Genomic DNA, 20,123 nt, shown 5'->3' on the forward strand with positions numbered 1-20,123 from the left:
ATAGTTGCCAGCGACCCCTGATCTCCTTAAACCTCCACAGGTACACTGGGAGCCCATCACCACCATCAAAGATGCAGTGAGGATCATCTAAAAGGCCTTGGAAGCCACAGCCAACTGAGTGAAAGGGAGGCTATAAATCTGCCATATATTTTGGAAAACTGTTAGTCCATTTGTCTGTTCTCCATGCGTCTGGGCACCTCTTGAGATACCGTAACCAGTTTTTGCGTGGTGGTTCCTGAGATCCAAGAGCAGACTTCCATCTGTATTGGCACACAGTTAGACACCACCCTAAACCAAGATGGCGGACTGAAAACTCCAAAACCGTGTCAGCTTTTTTTGAATCCAGGAGCAACACGGCACATGGCTCTGCTCAGGTAAACAACAAACTCTCACAGAGTTTTCTCTGCTGGTGGATGAGTATGACCACATTCAGTTTGAGATTAAGCCCCGCTGGGATCCAGATCTTCACTTCGGATCTGGCCGTGTGCTGGGTGTGGAGAGCTTGTCCAGGGGAGCTTCTGTTCTGCTTCCGTCAGAGCGGTTTATCCAGAGGCAGCCTGTAGATTAAATGGCTTTTTATTCAAAGTCTACAGTAGCTCTGGTGGCAAAGGCTGGCTGGATCTGGTTTTACTTGGTAACCTATCCCTGTCCGTAATGGCAAGGCTCGTTTTCCTAACGTCTCCCCTTTCAAACAAATGACTTCCAGCCACGGTTTGCAGTAAAAAAAAACTAGGACTAGGTTACAGCACAAAGCAGAAGAGTCAAGAACTGGTAGTTCTGCGGGAACACTGCTCACCTGCATGCTGCCCATGGATCCTGCAGAGTGAACTCATCTACAGGAGCCAGTGTGGTGTAGTGGTTAAGAGCAGTAGATTCGTAATCTGGTGAACCATACTCGCTTCCCCGCTCCTCCACATGCAGCTGCTGGGTGACCTTGGGCTAGTCACACTTCTCTGAAGTCTCTCAGCCCCACTCACTTCACAGAGTGCTTGTTGTGTGGGAAGAAGGGAAAGGAGAATGTTAGCCGCTTTGAAATTCCTTCTGGTAGTGATAAAGCGGGATATCAAATCCAAACGCTTCTTCTTCTGGAATACAGTGGTACCTCAGGTGTCAAACAGAATCCATTCCGGAAGTCCGTTTGACTTCCCAAACATCCGGAAACCAAGGCGCGACTTCCAGTCGGAAGCTGCGGAAGCCCCGTCAGACATTCAGCTTCTGGAGAACGTTTGCAAACCGGAACACTCACGTTTGCGACTTTCGGGAACCAAAATGGACAAGTACCAAAGTGTTCGAGAACCAGAGTACGACTGGTTGCACCTTCTGTTGCACCTCAAAGTTGTGTCACGTGGTCAGGAGAGCAGGAGAAACCTCTTCAGTGGCATATGCTGCCTCTCCCTGGCATGTGCCATCTGTGAACAGAAGAACCTAAGATCATACCAAAGTCCATTTAGTCCAGCTTCCTGTTCTCACAGTAGCCTGCCAGATGTTTTGGTGGGAAGCTCAGGAGCAGACCTCAAGCACAGCAGCATCCTCCCTAAGTTGTACGCTGGCATCTAGAGGCTTGGCACATCTGGGTGCAGGCACACTTTGCCATTAGGGTTTAGCAGTTGCAATAGTTGTGACACTGTCATAGGATAGGTAAAGGGTAAAGGGATCCCTGACCATCGTGGCCGACTCTGGGGTTGCGGCGCTCATATCGCTTATTGGCCGAGGGAGCCGGCGTACAGCTTCCGGGTCATGTGGCCAGCAGGACTAAGCCGCTTCTGGCGAACCAGAGCAGCACACGGAAACGCCATTTACCTTCCTGCTGGAGTGGTACCTATTTATCTACTTGCACTTTGAGGTGCTTTCGAACTGCTAGGTTGGCAGGAGCAGGGACAGAGAAACGGGAGCTCACCCCGTCGCAGGGATTCGAACTGCCGACCTTCTGATCGGCAAGTCCTAGGCTCTGTGGTTTAACCCACAGCGCCACCTGTGCTGCCATAGGATGGATGCTGCTTATTTTGCATCAGAATCAATTCCCTCCAAGCCATCTCTATGAAGCCTGGAAGTCAAGTTCTCTTAGGAAGGATGACTTTTGCCAGAGACTTTGCATTCACCAAAGGAAACGCTCTGAATTTCTGTGTGGCATGACAGGGAAGAGCTTTGCGGTGATAAGAGCTGTTTGACTGTGGAACGGACTCCCTCAGAAGGTTAGCAGACTCTCCTTCATTCGATGTTTTTAAGTAGAGGCTGGATAGTGTGATAGGAATTTTGAGGTCTTAGATATATGTTAAATGTTCATAAGTGTACCAACCAAGCACGTACATAGATCAGCACAGGAAGACTGACCTGAAACCATTTTGATTCCCAAACTGACCAAATGTTTTCTCTGCAAGGTCAAAGGAAAATGGAAAAGCCTCCCCGTTGTCTTTTCCTTCACAAATCCTGTCTTAAGGGCACATTTGGCTCAGGAACTAAGTATTTATCATTACAAAAGACTGGGCAGGCTCCCCAGGCAATCCAATCAAGTGACCATTCAAACAGGTAACCTGGCAGACAGGAGGTAAACAAAGCACTCAGATTTCTGCTGTAGACCTCCCTTTCTGTGATGTAGGTATGATGTATCTGGGGTGGGGGTGGTCTTCAGCTACACCCCTTCTGTGATGTATGTATGATGTTTCTGGGGGTGGTCTTGGACTGCAGGGAGGGAATTTAAAATTTCTATAAAAGTGCTTGCACAACAATGTTCTGGGTTCCTCCTGCTTCCTGCATGTGGTGAATGAGGACCCTGTTGCAACAGATCAATAAAGATCAGGCTTACTAGCTGCTTTGCTTCTCAATATTCTCTGGTTGGCTTCTGTTATTTTCTCCTACCAATAGGGAACCTACGTAAGGACTGTATATGGGCTCTTGGATATCCCATAAGAGAAAAAGGGCAGATTTATTTTTGTTTACAACAATAGCCACCTGCCAGGGAGTCTTTAGCTTTGTCTCCAGGATTGCAGGGGCTGGACTAAATGAGCCTCGCCATACCTTCCAACACTACAATTCTGTGATTCTATGGCTGTTGCTGGCCAGGCATACAAAGAAAGACTGGTGGAGCCATATCCTCCTGGTGGATGCAGCAGATGTGGGGGGCCTCAGTGCCAGAGTACAGACCCCCTTCCTTCTGCTCCCAAAGCTATCTCCCTTACAATATTAGCGGGGAACTCTCTGTGCATGTTCTGATGCATACTTTGATTGCAATGTATGTTCTAGATCTGAGCCCTGGAGTGGAGGGCTCAGAGGGTAGCACTCCACTGGATGCCTGTAGCACTCACTCATGGTTCTTGCCTCCCACTGGCTGCTACTAATTACAAGATTGATTGATTATTTAATTTCTACACTGCTTAACATATTGAAAAGATCTCTAAACTGTGAACAAAAAATAAGCAACAGCCAAACAAAATATCGCACGTTATATTAATGCAAAGTTATTAATAGGTATAAATCAATACAGTGATACCTCAGGTTACATACGCTTCAGGTTACATATGCTTCAGGTTACAGACTCCACTAACCCAGAAATAGTACCTCTGGTTAAGAACTTTGCTTCAGGATGAGAACAGAAATCGTGCTCCAGTGGCACGGTGGCAGCGGGAGGCCCCATTAGCTAACGTGGTGCTTCAGGTTAAGAACAGTTCCAGGTTAAGAACGGACCTCCGGAACGAATTAAGTACTTAACCCGAGGTACCACTGTATCCGTTTTCCTTCTGGCACCCCCCTCAGCCTCACCCAGGGTCCACACAGATGCTAGAGCATCTGGCCTGGGGGGGAGAGTGGGGGGGCAGGGCACCCCCAGGGCCTGCAAGCCAGGATCATCTGGCAAAGCTCCGGTCAGGTGCAAAGGGAATGGAGTTAGGCAAGGCCTTGACACAGAAATGGCCCCGGATTACAGGCTTCTCTCTCTCTGCAGACAGCAGGGATTAGGAAGCACGTGGTGGCGGCAGGGGGCTTTGCAGCCATGGGGACGGGGGTGCTGGCGTCTGGGAGTCCCTGGTGGCTCAAGGCTGCCACGGCCAACGCCAGTCATCACTGTCGCGACAGCAAGCCCACGGGCAAGGAGATGGTTGTATTCTGCTTCGGTTGTGCTGCTGTTAGTGGCTACTTCTATGATAAAGGCATCATAAATAAAATGCACTACACGAGTACATAAACCACAGGTCTGAAATAGAGCAGGGTGGTCTTACACATGTGGCCCTTAAAGCCTTTTGGGTGGCCCTCAGCAAGTTGATGCCCCTCCACAGCCCTTGCGCTGCCTTCCCAAAGCTGGATAAAGGTAAAAGTAAAGGTAAAGGTAAAGGGACCCCTGACCATTAGGTCCAGTTGTGGCCGACTCTGTGGTTGCGGTGCTCATCTCACTTTACTGGCCAAGGGAGCCAGTGTACAGCTTCCGGGTCATGTGGCCAGCATGACTAAGCTGCTTCTGGCGAACCAGAGCAGTGCATGGAAACGCCGTTTACCTTCCCGCCGGAGTGGTACCTATTTATCTATTTGCACTTTGAGGTGCTTTAGAACTGCTAGCTTGGCAGGAGCAGGGACCGAGCAACGGGAGCCCACCCCGTCGCGGGAATTCGAACCGCCGACCTTCTGACTGGCAAGTCCTAGGCTCTGTGGTTTAACCCACAGCGCCACCTGTGTCCCTGGGTACGTGTGTCCAATTTTAGCCTTGTTCCACTGCCCCCTCCAGCCCAAGTGCACCAAGGCAGTGTGTGCCCCACAGGTTCTGTGTTGAAGTCCAGGCGGTGACCATTTGGTGCGGCAGATCTGTTCCTGGCCCCTGCATGCAACTATGGAGCATGCATCAGCTGACTGCAAGGCCCCTGTCTTGCCCTCTAGCAGGTCCAAAAGGAGCTGCACATTGGCAGTCAGGCATCAATTAGACACGAGCGAAATGGTCTCTGCCTGTGCTCTGGTGACCCACTTGGTATGAAAAGTTGGGCCGCTCTGACCTAGAACAATAGAGACCCCTTGAACCACATAAAGATAAAGGGACCCCTGACCAGTTGAAGAAAACTCTAGGATTGCGGCACTCATCTCGCTTTACTGGTCAAGGGAGCCGGCGTACAGCTTCCGGGTCATATGGCCAGCATGACTAAGCTGCTCCTGGCAAACCAGAGCAGCACATGGAAACGCCGTTTACCTTCCCGCCGGAGCGGTACCTATTTATCTACTTGCACTTTGAGGTGCTTTCGAACTGCTAGGTTGGCAACAGCAGGGACTGAGCAATGGGAGCTCACCCCATCATGGGGATTCGAACCATCAACCTTCTGATCGCAAGCCCTAGGCTCTGTGGTTTAGACAACAGCGCCACCCACGTCCTTTCTTGAACCACATAGCTGGAAGTTACTTCTGAATCTCCCCCAACCCGTGAACCAGTTTGACAAGTATCTGTTAAAATTGCCAAGCTGTGAATGGAAGCAGGTCCCAGTCAGCAGACTCTGGTGCCAAGGTTCTTACCATTTCAAAAGGATGCCTCAGACTAGGCTGGAAAGGCCATCAGCAGGCATTGTCAGGTATCTTGATTGACAGGTGACAAGTCATGTCCCAAATTTCTTTTGTAGGCCCTCCTATTTTGTGAGTCTCTGTTACAATTTTGGGGTGGCACTTGGCAAAGGAGCTGGGCAATTTCTAAAGTCTTTAAAAGTTGTCTCCCAATCCTGCCCTGGGCCCTTCACCTGCGGGTGGGATGGGGAGGACCCAGAGCCATGTGTGCCTGCCTTTTAAATTGCCCACCCTGGAGTCCAAAACCACCCCCAGAAACATCATACATACAACACAGAAGGAGTGTAGTCCAAGACCACCACCCCAGATACATCATACCTACATCACAGAAAAGGCGGTCTATAAGAGAAATCTGAGTGCGTTGTTTATCTCCTGTCTGGCAAGTTACCTGATTGCATTATCTGGGTTTTGGCCACTCTTTTGTTGTTATAACTACAGTGGTACCTCGGGTTAAGTACTTAATTTGTTCTAGAGGTCCATTCTTAACCTGAAACTGTTCTTAGCTTGAAGCACCACTTTAGCTAATGGGGCCTCCCACTGCTGCCGCACCACCGGAGCATGATTTCTGTTCTCATCCTGAAGCACAGTTCTTAACCTGAGGTAATATTTCTGGGTTAGCGGAGTCTGTAACCTGGAGTGTCTGTAACCTGAAGCGTCTGTAACCCGAGGTACCACTGTACTTAATTCCTGAATCTAGGTCACATGTCACAGGCTCACACCCTGTTCATATTCTGAAGAAGTGTGCATGCACACGAAAGCTCATACCAATAACAAACTTAGTTGGTCTCTAAGGTGCTACTGGAAGGAATTTTTTTATTTTATATCTAGAATGTGCCCTTAAGAAAGGATTTGTGAGGACAGGATTTGTGAGGAAAGAGACATGTGGGTTTAGCAGAAATGGTAATAAAGAATTAGGTAAAAAAAAATTTTTTTTAATTGGTGAAAGACGAGAATGTAAAATTACAGTATATTAAGATAAATTATTAGGATAAAAACAAAGCTAGAAAGGATTTGCTGAAATGTCTAATTGAACTAGAATACAGAAAAGGGAGGTGTGAGGAGGTCAAGGAAATAAGCAAAGGAAAGAAAGTTATGTAAAGGTTCGAGCTGTTTTTTTCTTTTTTTAACTGTTTGTATTTTTGTATTGTATTTTCTGTATTTTTTATTATTTTATTTTTATTTTTTGCTTTTTCTAATTTTCTTTTTGTAATCTTTAAAATTTGAATAAATATTATTATTTTTTTAAAAAAGAGAGACAATGGGGAGGTTTCCCACTTTGACCTTGCAGAGAAATATTTGAGGTCAGTTTGTTCAGGACCTAATCTGTGGGGTTTCGGACATGTGGTTTATATATACAGTTATGAACATTATATATATATATATATATGACCTTAAAATTCTTCAAAACAAAAAATTCCTTTCAGTAACACCTTAAAGACCAACTAAGTTAGTTCTAGGTATGAGCTTTCGTGTGCATGCACACTTCTTCAGATACCAACATGCACATGAAAGCTCATACCTAGAACTAACTTAGTTGGTCTTTAAGGTGCTACTGGAAGGAATTTTTTGTTTTGACTATGGCAGACCAACACGGCTACCTATCTGTAACTTCAAATTCTTATAACACCCATTATCTGGTATTCAAAGGTAGACTGTTCCTGGGCATGTAGGTTCTGCTATTACGATAAGCCTCCGTAAGAAGAGCCTGGCAGCTGGATCAGGCCAAAGGGAGCCCATCTGGTCCATCATCCTGTGCTCACAAAGAGAAACTTGTAAGCGGGATCCAAGCTTACTCTCCTGTGGTATTCCGAAGCATTGCTGTCTCTGACTGTGAAGGGCAGAGCAGAGCCATCCTGGTTAGTAGCCACCAGGCATTCCTCTTCGCTCTCTGGCTAATTGTTGTTGTTTAGTCGTTTAGTGTTGTCTGACTCTTCGTGACCCATGGACCAGAGCACGCCAGGCACTCCTGTCTTCCACTGCCTCCCGCAGTTTGGTCAAACTCATGCTGGTAGCTTCGAGAACACTGTCCCACCATCTCTTCCTCTGTCGTCCCCTTCTCCTTGTGCCCTCCATCTTTCCCAACATCAGGGTCTTTTCCACGGAGTCTTCTCTTCTCCTGAGGTGGCCAAAGTCTTGGAGCCTCAGCTTCAGGATCTGTCCTTCCAGTGAGCACTCAGGGCTGATATCCTTCAGAATGGAGAGGTTTGATCTTCTTGCAGTCCATGGGACTCTCAAGAGTCTCCTCCAGCACCAGAATTCAAAAGCATCCGTTCTTCGTTGATCAGCCTTCTTTATGGTCCAGCTCTCACTTCCATACATCACTACTGGGAAAACCATAGCTTTAACTGTACGGGCCTTTGTTGACAAGGTGATGTCTCTGCTTTTTAAGATGCTGTCTAGGTTTGTCATTGCTTTTCTCCTAAGAAGCAGGCGTCTTTTAATCAAAGCATCTTTTTAACTGTGGGCAGGAGGGGGGAGTGTTACTGTGGCATGCATTTTTGTGTTGTTATAAACTGCCCTGTGATCATCGGATGAAGGGCTGTATAATGATGATGGTGATGATGATGATGTAGCAAGTGATGATTCTATTTTTTAGATAGTTCAACTTTTTAAAGATCCCCTGAACATGTCATTTCCAATGCAAATAGAGTCCATTGTCCCAAAGATATTTTTTTTGAGGGGGTGTTGCTCAAAGAGAGTGGATTTCCAGGGGCATCCTGCACGTTTGTCTGTCTATCTATCTATCTATCTATCTATCTATCTATCTATCTATCTATCTCCTCTCAGGTTGCAGCAAAAGCCAAGTCTCCTTCAGCTGCTCCCTCAGACACCCTCCGAGCCCAAGACTCAGTGGGATGCAGAAGCTTCTGTTCCAGTGTAGACAGCTGGCACTTTTAAATGCCAAGGACTAAAAAAAAAATTGTGTTCCTCCACACGCACATAGAAAGATACGTCATAAGACATGAGTTAGCAAGAGCAGGAATGCAGGGCTTTGCTGCTGCCTGTTGCCCTCTCTGAGCTAACCTAGAGTGCCTGATTTTTCCTTGTCTTCTGTGGGCATCTCTTGCTTCTCTCCTGGCTGGCAGGGTAGGGGCTGCCTAGAGATTTTCATTCTTGCTGTGGGTTTGTGGGGTCAACCTGGATGACGCCCAGAGCCCCTTCCAGTTCTTGGGATCCTGTACTCTGTGCGGGTTGGACTCTAACAGAAGATTCTATTGTTGCACAGATCAGGGAAGGCTCTATGTAAGGCAGTGACTTTAGCTGGCAACTTGAGTGTCCTCATCTGCATCCCAAAAGAAGGAACCAGGTTGCCAGGGCAACAGCTAACTGAGGGGGCCCAAGAATAATAGAATCACAGAGCTGGAAAGAAGGGTCATCTAGTCTAACCCCCCCACAATGCAGGAACCTCAACTAAAGCCATCCAGGTAAGGGACCCCTGACCATTAGGTCTAGTCATAGCCAACTCTGGGGTTGTGGCGCTCATCTCGCTTTCTTGGCCGAGGGAGCCGGCGTACAGCTTCCGGGTCATGTGGCCAGCATGACTAAGCCGCTTCTGGCAAACCAGAGCAGCGCACGGAAACGCCGTTTACCTTCCCGCCAGAGCGGTACCTATTTATCTACTAGCACTTCTGGTTTGCCAGAAGCAGCTTAGTCATGCTGACCACATGACCCGGAAGCTGTACACTGGCTCCCTCGGCTAATAAAGCGAGATGAGCGCCGCAACCCCAGAGTCGTCTGCGACTTCACCTAATGGTCAGGGGTCCCTTTACCTTTACTTAGGTTGGTGACCATCACTGCTTCCTGCTCCACAGTTTAACTAGGCGCCTTCTCTAACAGTAAAAATTCAAAACGGCAACTGTGGACGGCATCTATGTCATGTTTATTCCACTGGGCACTTCAAGGATCATTCCCTGCCCTGGAAACACCTTGCGACTCCCTTTCAATGCAGCTCGCTGAGGGATGTCTGATGCGACTCTCGAAAAGATTCAGTAGAAAAGAATATCACATACATACAAATCTATATATTTCTCTCTGGGTTAAAAAACAAAACAAGAAAGGGGGGCTATTTGCTCTGGGAGCCTGAGTGGACGTATAAGTGTAGCTTGGAGGCCTTTCCCCTGGCAACGGTGGTCTTCCACTTGAGGGACAGGGTGCCATAGCGGGTAATGCCCTGGCCCTTGAAGGTGTGCACGTTGTTCTGATAGCTGAGCGGGATGATGCCATGCCAGGCGGGAAGCCTGGGGGGGAGCCGAACCGAGTGATGGATCATCTCGTAGAGTATCCTCACCCCCAAACCAGCTTGCGCCTTCCGCATCTTCAGGGTGCTGCCCTTGACGTATGTGCGCTCTCTGTGGTCGCCCAGCAGCAGCTGCTGCGTCATGGCATGGATGAGCGGGTTGGTCAAGCCGTAGAGGTCTAGCAGCTTGGTGGTCTGCTCCTGCCACGCCGACGACTCGATGCCCCCCTTCTGCTCCTTCAGGACCATGAGCGACTGGTAGAGCTTCATGAACCTCTCCCAGTCAACCCCTTTGTCTTCATACAGGCGGAAGGCGTGCTTAAGGGGACCCCTGGTGAGGCTCCGTCGACGGAATCGCGCTTTTGGCTGGCCACGTCTGTACAGAGAGTCCTTTGGAAGCCGGTACTTCTTTGGCCTGATAATGGCGGTGGCCATGGGCAGCCCCTCCGTCTGCATGATGGCCTTCCAGGCCTTCTCCTCCCCCGCCAGGGACCACGTTATCTTGCTGGAGCTCCTGCCAAGCTCTCCTCTCTTCAGCTTCTGCTTCTGCTTCTCCTCCTCATCCGCCTCCTTCCGCTCCCCCTCTGGCCTCTCCACCTCTTTCTCCTTCTCCACCTCACCTAGCACAATGGGCCGGGATCTGAATTTGAGGCGCCTTTCCATTCGCAGCTGCTCTATTCTTCCTTGCTCAGCCTTTTCTTCCTCAGCCTTCAGTTTCTTTATGGCTTCCTTCAGCCTCTTGTTCAGGAAGCTCTTCTTAATAAATTTGCCTTTCTCCTCTGTCCACTCCTTCTTCACGCTCTCCCACAAGGACCTCTTCCTGGCCTCTTTCTGCAGCCTTACCTTCAGGTTCCTCGCCTGCAACACTGTCAGGGCAGTCTTCTGGAGGGTCTCCATCTTGGCTGTAAGCTCCTGAGAATCAGTGCTCCAGATCTGGTAGGCCTCCACTGCTTCTTTGAGCTGTTGCAGCAGAGCAGAGTGCCCTTTGCTCAAGAGCCCCTTCATCTCCTCCCCTTTCTGTAAGATCTGCTGCGCTTTCTGCAGCAAAGCCCCTGCCAGGGCCTCGGCCTCCACCCCTGAAGAAACCTCGAGCATTGACACCACTTGGAAGAGGCGCTTGTAGGTGGCGGCGTCACTGGACTCCAGCTTCTCTGGCTGAGTCAGGATGTCCAAGAACAATTGAGCATGTTCTGAAAGCTCATGTTGGTCGTCTTCTAGCTTTGGAGTCGCTTCTTCCTCCCATAGGGCTATCAGAGCCTCTCTCTCCTCATCATTGAGGAACTCAAAGGTCTTCTCTACTAGGTCTTCCCACATTTCACCTCCTTCCTCCTTCTTCTCCAGCTCCTCCCACTCCCAGTCCCACTCTTCCCCTTCCTCCCCCCGATGGATAACTCTTTTAGCCACCATTTTCTTTCTTTCAGCCATTTCTCCAACTCCTTCCTCCTCTTCCCCCTCTCCCTCCAGGGCCCTCGCTCTTGCCTGGGCCATCTCCATGGCTTTGGCCTCAATGAGTTCCTTGAGTTTCGACTCAGACAGGCCCAACATTTTTTCCTTAGCCAGCCTCTGAGCGACGGCCTCCACCAGTTCCTCACGCCTTAATTCTGCCAGCTCCTGGACTCTCGCCTCGTCCACCTCCAAGGCAATTTCCTTGAGCAGCTCCTGTATCCTCTCCTCATCCACTACCAAGCCCATTTCCTTGGCCAGCTCCAGGACCCTGGCCTCGTCCACTTCCAGCACTACTGAGCTGAGCAGTTCCCGGATCCTTTCCTTGGCCTCCTCCCCCTCTTTATTCTCGGCCTGGGCTATCTTCATCGCCTCGGCCATTACCCTCTCCTCCAGCTCTGCCTGCGCCTTCCTGCGTGCCTCGGTCATCACCTTTTCCCATTCTTCCGCCATGGCCATCTTCCGTGCCTTGAGTATCGCCTGCTCCTTGGCTTCGACCAGGGCCAGGTCCCTGGCTTCGCCCAGCGCCTTCGCCTTCACATCTTCCTTGGCCAGGTGCTTGGCTTCGGCCAATGCTTTCTCCTTGAGCTCCTTCATCATCCTCTCTTTGGCCTTGCCCCTCACTTCAGCCAGGGCGCTCTCGGTCATCTCAACCAGCTTCCTTTCCGACTCCTTGAGGATGGGCTTCAGGGCTTCTCTCCTGGCCAGCTCTGGCCCCTCCAGGCCCTCTCTGTCTTTGTCGACCAGCTTCCCCAATCTCTTCCGTTTCCTTGCAGCTGCCTCCCGCTCCCGCTCCCTCCGCCGGGCCAGCTCCCGCTCTCTCGCCCTGGCCACCTCTCGCTCCCTTGCCATGGCTTCTGCCTCCAGCTCCCTTGCCTTGGCCTCCTCGTGCTCCCTTGCCTTGGCCGCCTCCAGCTCCCTTTCCCTGGCCGCCTCTCGGTCTCGTTCCTTGATCGCCTCTCGCACTCTAGTCCTGGCCGCCTCCCGCTCCTTTCCCCGGAGTGACTCATACGATTTCCCTTTAACTGCCTTCGCTTTCCCTGCCACTTCTTTGTCAGAGGCTGACTTCCCCTCCTGTTCTCCAGCCGTCCGGCCTCTCTTCTTTCGCTTGACCGCTCTCCCCTCTCCGTGCTCTCTCACTCCCTTCCCCCTAACGAATTCCTCCTCACTCTCACTCTCAAACTCTGTCTCCGAACTGCTGAACTCCTCTTGCTTCTTCGTGACGCCCACCACCTCCTCCAGGCTCTCTGTGGAAGGTTGGGACGACGACTGTCTTCCTCTGGGCTTTTGCAGACGCTCCACATATGCCGTCCACGCCTTTTCATCAACGGCTGCCTTCTCCTGGGAAGTGAGGAGGGACTGGCTGATGTTGACAATGTCCTCCCAGGACATGGTGCGGCCAGCCAAGGCATACCGGGCCGAGGCCAGGAGGTCCTCAGCCGCAGTGCGGCCCTCTATGTAGGGGCCGATGCGGAGCATCAACAGCTTGTGGAGGTCGGCACGCCACTTGGTCTTGTCAGAGCTGTACTCCTGGTTAGGGTCAATGAGGCTGCCTTTGGTGGGCACTGGCGGCAGGATGGGGACGCCCACCTGGCTGGGTTTAGGCGGCAGAACAGCAGTATCTGGCTTGAGTTCCGATGTTGGGAGGGCGGCTGCCTGCAAGTCCTTCCTGTCCCTCTGGTGCTTCAGCATCTCAGTGTAGAGCTGGGTGCGAGTGTCACGCCGCTGCAAGAGGATGGGCTGGGCCTTCTTGCGCACCTTGAGCACCTTCGGGGCCTCGTGGGGAACAGTGGGAAGGACCTTGGGCCTGAGCCGTTTCTCCTTCTCCTTCTCCTTCTCCTTTGCCCTGAGCTCCCGCCTTTCAAGCCGCACTTCCCGCCATGTGGAGCCACTGCTGGTGCTGCTGAAGCCGGAGCTGCTGGAGCTGGAGGTGGCGGTGGCCATGCTGGGGGTGGGGCTGAGGCTGGGGCTGAGCTCCTCCAGACCTGTTCCACTCGCAACAGGCACAGTGAGCCCCTTGCCTCGTGCTTGAGGGATCCTGGGGAGCTTATCGCCACCAGCTGTGAAGGGACAAGGAAAGGAGTGAGATTAACCAGAGACATGGGCAGAATAATGTCAGGAATCTGAGGGAAGATACCTATGTAGCAGAAGTTGTCCCCCATCCCACTCACCACACAGAGGTGGCTTCAGGTCCAAAACGGTTTACTGTTGCAGAAGATAAGGCTTCAGTATTACAGTTCTGGACATTGATATGTATCGTATTTTTCGCTCCATAGGGCGCACCGGACCATAGGGTGCACCTAGTTTTTAGGGGGGGGAATAAAGGGGGAAAAATTATTTTTCCCCCCCCAGCCCCAAAGAGCAAAGAAGCCAAGACAGCGAGCCGGATCCATCCCGCTGGTTGTCTTGACTTCCTCTTTAGCCACACACAACCTCTCCAGCCGGGATGGATCCCACTCGCTGTCTTGGATTCGTTTTTAGCAGTGGGGCTGGGGCGGGAGAAGCCCAAGCTTCCCCTGACCCCAGCCTCCAGAACATGTCCGGGAGCAGCGGCAAGGTTGCGCGCAGCCTTGCCGCCGCTCCCGGAGCTTGCGGGGCTGGGGGCGCGCTCCGAAGGTTTGCGGATAGCTGCCTGAAGCCCGGGGAGCGCAGCAGGAGTTGGCACTGCGCTCCCCAGGCTTCAGGCTTCAGGCTGCTATCCGCAAGCCTTCAGAGCCCGGTGGGAACTCCCGCCGTGCTCCAAAGGCTTGCAGATAGCTGCCTGAAGCCCAGGGAGCAAGAGGGGTCGGTGCGCACTGACCCCTCTCCCTCTCCAGGCTTCAGCGAAAGCCTGCATTCGCTCCATAGGATGCACACACATTTCCCCTTCATTTTTGGAGGGGGAAAAGTGCATCCTATAGAGTGAAAAATATGGTACATACAGCTTGTAGGCTTTGAAGACACAGATGTAAAAAAAAGTAAAGGACCCCTGGACTGTTAAGCCCAGTCAACGGCAACGGTCAATGGCCCTGTCAAAGGGTTGCAGCGCTCATCTTTCTTTCAGGCTGAGAGAGCTGGTTTGTCCACAGACAGCTTTCCGGGTCCTGTGGCCAGCATGACTAAACCGCTTCTGGCGCAACGGAACACCATGACAGAAGCCAGAGCGCACGGAAACGCCATACATATATACTGTACAAGCACAAAGTATCTCCCATTGCCCCAGCTTCAAGATGTAGCGCAGAATTTGATTCACCAACAGACTCACTGTCTGACCAATGAGCTGCCATGCCTGAATCACTTACATAGATGACACTGGGCCATTGCCATAGCAGCTGGCTTGGCTGACCTTGCACCTGTTGACTTATCACGTACATGGGGAGATTTTTGCTCATGGGGGGGGAATGAACCCCATCTTCCATGTCCAGTTCCTCCAACACACACTTCCTCTTGTGCCCCTGCTTTCCCTGCAGGAAATCTGCTTCTTAATGCAAGCGGTTTCGATTTTTTCCTGGAGTGACATTGGTTCTGATCTCTCACTAAAGAGCAGGTTTCCCTGGAAAGGAATGAGGCAGCTTCCTAAGTGCAGCGCAAGTGGAAGTGTCAGTCATTCCGCAACTTTCTACCATGGAATTCAAGGCTGCTTGTGCAAGTGAGAAGGGAGACAAACCCACTTCCTTGGACACTGGCCACAGGTTGCCAGTCCAAGTCAGGACAGCCTGACCTACCAGGGAGCCCAAGCAGGGGATAGCCCCAGAGGATGGTGGCCAGCCTGGGAATGGTGCTCCTCCCAGCAATAATGCTTCAAGATTCCCTCTCTAGGAAGGGAGTTGTACTTGCCTCTTTCAGGAGCAAAAGGGGCAGCAGAAGGAGCTTTCCTCTCAGGCTTGCCAAAGATTCCCAGCCACCGCGCCTGTCCTACGGGAAGGGTTTCGGGCGTGGTAAAGTCTACAGATGTTCCCCGAGATGGTGACCTAAGACGGGAAACGGTTGAGCGGCGGTCGCGGACTACTTTGGGTGGGATCTCGTTCATCAAGAACAGATTGGCTGTTAGCTGGTTCTCAACCCGAGTCATCAGCTTCTGTGCTCCTTCTGTCAGAGCGACCTTAGCTTCATCCACTGTCTCTGCCATGATGCCGGCAGCCCGCACTCTGCGAGGGAAGGCGCTTCGATCGCGACCAAATGAAGACCTGGAAGGAGAAAAGAAGTAAAAGTAAAAGACCCCTGGACGGTTAAGTCCAGTCAAAGGCGACTACGGGGTGCGGCACTCATCTTACTTTTCAGGCGGGGGGAGCCAGCATTTGACAACAGAAAGCTTGTGACGAGTGCCAGAGTGCACAGAAACGCCATTTACCTTCCCACCGCAGAGGTACCTATTTATCTACTTGCACTGGTGTGCTTTCGAACTGCTAGGTTGGCAGGAGCTGGGACAGAGCAATGGGAGCTCACCACCGTAGAGCAGATTCGAACCGCAGACCTTCTGATGGACAAGCGGCAAGCCCAAGAGGCTCAGTGGTTTAGACCACAGCGCCACCCACATCCCTTGGAGCAAAGAGTAAACAGCTGAAGGAAGGGTAAAATTGAGAGGAGGGACCCAGAGGAATGGGGGGGGGGGCGATCCAGGCCTTTGGCTTATGGCAGATCTTTCCCTACCCTCTAGTAAATCTCCACACTGCAAAGCAAAATATCTTATTCCCTTTCAAAACATCTCAATCCTGCTGTTCATCTCATTGAGGGGATGTTTTAGCTACTTCAGGGCTTCTGCTATTGGCTAATTGGACACACACAGCTCTGTACAAATGTGCTGGGTGTGTGTCATGTGAAGCCCACCTTTAAGCTCCTCATCTTCAGTCATAGCCTACACCTGGGTACAGCACAGAGCAGCATCATAACCCAATTGGGCAAGGAACAGCTGGGTCTAACTTTGCCAGAAGCTGCAAAAGAGACCCTTCCAGGAAGCTCCTCCGAGCCACAGGGGGTATTGCTTTGGGGGTCAGGGATACCCCACTCACACCTCAAAGGAGACACTTACAAGTCTATCAGGCTGGAATCCGCCATCCGCTGCATCTCCTTCTTCAGGACAAATTTGTCCGTGATGCCAGCCACAGAGTCCAGCAGCGACCGGGCCAGGTCACGCACTTTCTTGTTCTCATCCAGCAGGGCTCGGGCCAGGGGGACCACTTCCTGTTCACTCAGCAGGTCCATCTTCCCTAAGGCCTCCCAGGCTGCCAGCCTCATCCTCACCTGCGGAGCAAAAACAGGGGTCCATATCCTCGTACACATGAGCTCAGGGGCCAGCGCCTGGGTCTGGACCGAGGCCCAGCCTCTGCCTCAGCCTTTGGCATGGCCAGGGGGAAAGCCAACCATGGCCCCCCCTCCAGAAGATGCTAATACCAGTGACCAGCCTCCTACCGGTGTTGCATAATAAAGTTTGCATAATAAAGACTTGGTAGTGTACCCGCTTATAGCGGCTGGAAGGACCATTGCAGTTTTGGGAAAATTTAGATGGGGCCAATCTTACTGCTTGCTTGGCTAAAGTGTGGAGAAAGAAACGGATCAACTGAGAGTCCTCAGGGTCCAAAGGAAAAAGGGACAGTTTTCTACCGCTTTGGTCTGACCTTATTCATTTCTAAGCCAGGAGGAACATGTCCTGGGACCCCCTTGGCCCATGAATGAATATGGCCAATACAGGGACTCTGGGCATTTGAATATGTTCATTGCCTTCCCTTGGGATCCCAGGGTCCCTGTTTTGTAAGCCTGCCTTATTTAACCATGATTTCTCTGCTATAAATATTTCCAGTCACTGCCTTCCTCATATTCACACACCTGTGGCTCACTTACTTTGGCAAGTAGGAAATCTGATTGGTTCTTATGAGCACTGTGTAAAGGATTCTTTTGCTAATAAAATGGCCTGGTGAGGGGTGTGGGGACGCACTTTCTCCAAGAGCCTTGCTGGTCAAAGCCTCGTGTCTTATTTTAATCAGGGTCCGATCCTTTCCTTTGGCTTCAGAACGCAACAGCGGACCCACCAATACGCCTCTGGTATTAGCAGATGTGGAAATTTTGGGGTTCACCGTTAATAAAGCTGATAAAAGCCGAGGGTTTAGACCGGTGGGTTGGAGTTTGGCTGGCATGACGTCCCTCTGAGGGCAAGGCTATGGCTACGGAAGAAGCAGGGACCATTTGGGGTGCCAGTGCTGAGAGCCCCTTCCTCTAAGTTCAGGTTGAATGCCTGTGTCAATAAACCATATATCCTAAAAGCACCACAGTCTCCGTGGAGCCTCATTTGTCCCAACACAGACCCTGGGGCATATAAATAATATAAATAATATTATTATTGCTGTTCTTATTGTTCTTACAGTGGTGCCCTGCAAGACGAACGCCTCGCAAGACGGAAAACTCGCTAGACGAAAGAGTTTTCCGTTTTTTGAGTCGTTCTGCAAGACGAATTTCCCTATGGTCTTGCTTCGCAAGACGAAAGAGTTCTTGCGAGTTTGTTTCCTTTTTTTTAAAGCCACTAAGCCGTTAATAGCCGCTGAGCCGCTAATAGCCGCTAAGCCGTTAATAGCCACTAAGCCACTAATAGCCATTCTTCGCAAGACGAAAAAACCACCGCTAGACGAAGAGACTCGCAGAACGGATTAATTTCGTCTTGCGAGGCACCACTGTATTCTTATTGTTCTTATTGTTATTAAGGTCTGCCTACAACCCCTGGAATCTCGCACCTCTCATGGTGATTGAAGCAGCGTGTTACAATACCAAAGCATAAAACCAAAACCCTGAGTGCCCTCAGAAGACAAGGCTCTCCATTTTGTTTTTACCTCGGAGGCAGGGGCCCTTGGGAGGAAGGGCAGCCTGAAAATGTTATAAATAAAACAAAATGGCTGTTCCTCGTGCCTCATGAAGTGCCAAGGGGGCATGGAGAGGGACTGAGAGGGGCCTCTGTGAGGCGTCAGGATGAGGGGCAAGAGGAGCCGTGGGGCTGCTGGCGATGATGCCCGACTGGCCATCTCTGCCTCGCTTGGGGAAGGGTGAGGCAGGAAGTGGCAGAGCCGCCATGGGGCTGAGGCGAAGCGGACAAGAACAACGGCAGAAACAAAAAAGGCGGGAAAAGCCAGTGGCTCCCTGCTGCACTGGCTCCCATATCCTACAAGTGCCCCGATTTTCCAGGGACAGTCCCGGAATTGCAGAAGGCACTCCATTTATTATTATTATTATTATTTATTTACTGAATATATATACCGTCCTCTACCTAGAGGCCTCAGGACGGTTCATTTGATCCCAGGACGTCCTGCTTTGCCCTTTTCCCTCCCCTCCATGTCTTGGAGAACAATTAAAAGTAGTCTCTCTGTATATGTTGGAGCTGCCAAAAAACAGAGTCCTGTTTCTGCTGGAATTAAGATCCCTGCACCCGATGAAGGAAATGGTGAAGGTGGCCGACGAAGCGCTGCCTATGCTTTTGAAGGAAAAGGTCGCCAGTCTACTTTTGTTGCGTCTTTCATTGCGACGCTTCCTCAGCCAGCCATTTTTGAGGAAATGCGTGGATTGTTTTCCCCCCTTTATTGTGAGTGGAGGCTTATACCGTCTTACTCAGAAGTAGGTCACACTGTAGTCAATGGAGCTTACTCTCAGGTATAAGGGTCCAGACGCGTCAGCCTTACACTGAAATCCTAAGAATTTTTACTCAGTTCCCACTGAGTTCAATAGGATTTATGCTCTTATATGTTCCTGGTCATTCTCACAGCTGCTTCTTCTTCTTCTTCTTCTTCTTCTTCTTCTTCTTCTTCTTCTTCTTCTGCTTCTGCTTCTGCTTCTGCTTCTGCTTCTCCTCCTCCTCCTCCTCCTCCTCCTCCTCCTCCTTCTTTTATTATTATTATTATTATTATCCCCGCCTTTCCCCCTGAAAGGGACTCAAGGCAGTTCACAGCTAAAACGTCCATTAATCTGTGGAAGGGGCTATACAGAATCCCGTCCCCCTCACACATTTTTTTCTTCACAACAACCCTGTGAGCAGCTCCGGTAGATGCGCACATAGACGCCTGTGTGTACGGGAGATCAAATGTGGAAGAAGCTTCTTGAAGTGGAACAACCTGCCCCCGTTTTCCTCGGAGAAATGTTGGAGGGGATGGGATCCCTCAGCCTGTGCCCCTCCTCATGAGGAGAATTCAGAGAGGGAACCTCTAGCTCTTTTTTGATTCAGCCAGAAAACTTGACAGACCTCGGTTCTTTGGTTTCAGTCCCTCCACCATTAAAACACCTCACACTTCCGGGCGGCTCTTTCCTCCTCCCTCAGCCCCCTGCTTTCCTCTTGCCCCAACCAGGTCTCCAGCCGCAACCCTTCACCCGCCCCTCACAGCTGCCATTCTGCATGGAGAGGACCTGGCCAGAGAAAGGGGAGAAATCCCACGGAAATCCCCTTCCAATCTTTAGCTGTGATTCCTGCATTGCACGGGGCCAGACTAGATGACTGTGGGGTCCCTTCCAACTCTATAATTTGATGATTCTGTGACAATGGAAGATGGCAGACTCCTTCCTTGGAGGTTTGTAAGCAGAGGTTGGGTGGTCCTCTGCCAGGGGTTCTACAGCTATGATTCCCGCATTGCAGGGGGTCAGACTAGATGGCCCGTGGGATACCTTCCAACACATCACCTTGCCAACAAAGGCCCGTATAGTTAAAGCTATGGTTTTCCCAGTAGTGATGTATGGAAGTGAGAGCTGGACCATAAAGAAGGCTGATCGCCGAAGAATGGATGCTTTTGAATTCTGGTGCTGGAGGAGACTCTTGAGAGTCCCATGGACTGCAAGAAGATCCAACCTCTCCATTCTGAAGGAAATCAGCCCTGAGTGCTCACTGGAAGGACAGATCCTGAAGCTGAGGCTCCAAGACTTTGGCCACCTCAGGAGAAGAGAAGACTCCCTGGAAAAGACCCTGAAGTTGGGA

General features: G+C 50.9%; 1 protein-coding gene across 1 annotated transcript in view; it reads right to left on the reverse strand.

The window, feature by feature from the left end:
* Positions 1-9,387: 9,387 nt before the first annotated feature.
* The window catches only part of WDR87 (WD repeat domain 87), a 28,028-nt gene continuing 17,292 nt past the window's right edge, over positions 9,388-20,123 (reverse strand). The window contains exons 6-8 of the mRNA XM_081871510.1: positions 16,215-16,426; positions 15,023-15,372; positions 9,388-13,290 (exon numbers count right to left, since the gene is read on the reverse strand). Coding sequence (XP_081727636.1) covers positions 9,590-13,290; positions 15,023-15,372; positions 16,215-16,426 — 4,263 coding nt within the window. The 3' untranslated portion in view covers positions 9,388-9,589. The remainder of the gene's footprint in view (positions 13,291-15,022; positions 15,373-16,214; positions 16,427-20,123) is intronic.

This window comes from Podarcis erhardii, assembly GCF_964252035.2.
Source record: "Podarcis erhardii genome assembly, chromosome: 7".
NCBI classification, from domain to species: Eukaryota; Metazoa; Chordata; class Lepidosauria; order Squamata; family Lacertidae; genus Podarcis; species Podarcis erhardii.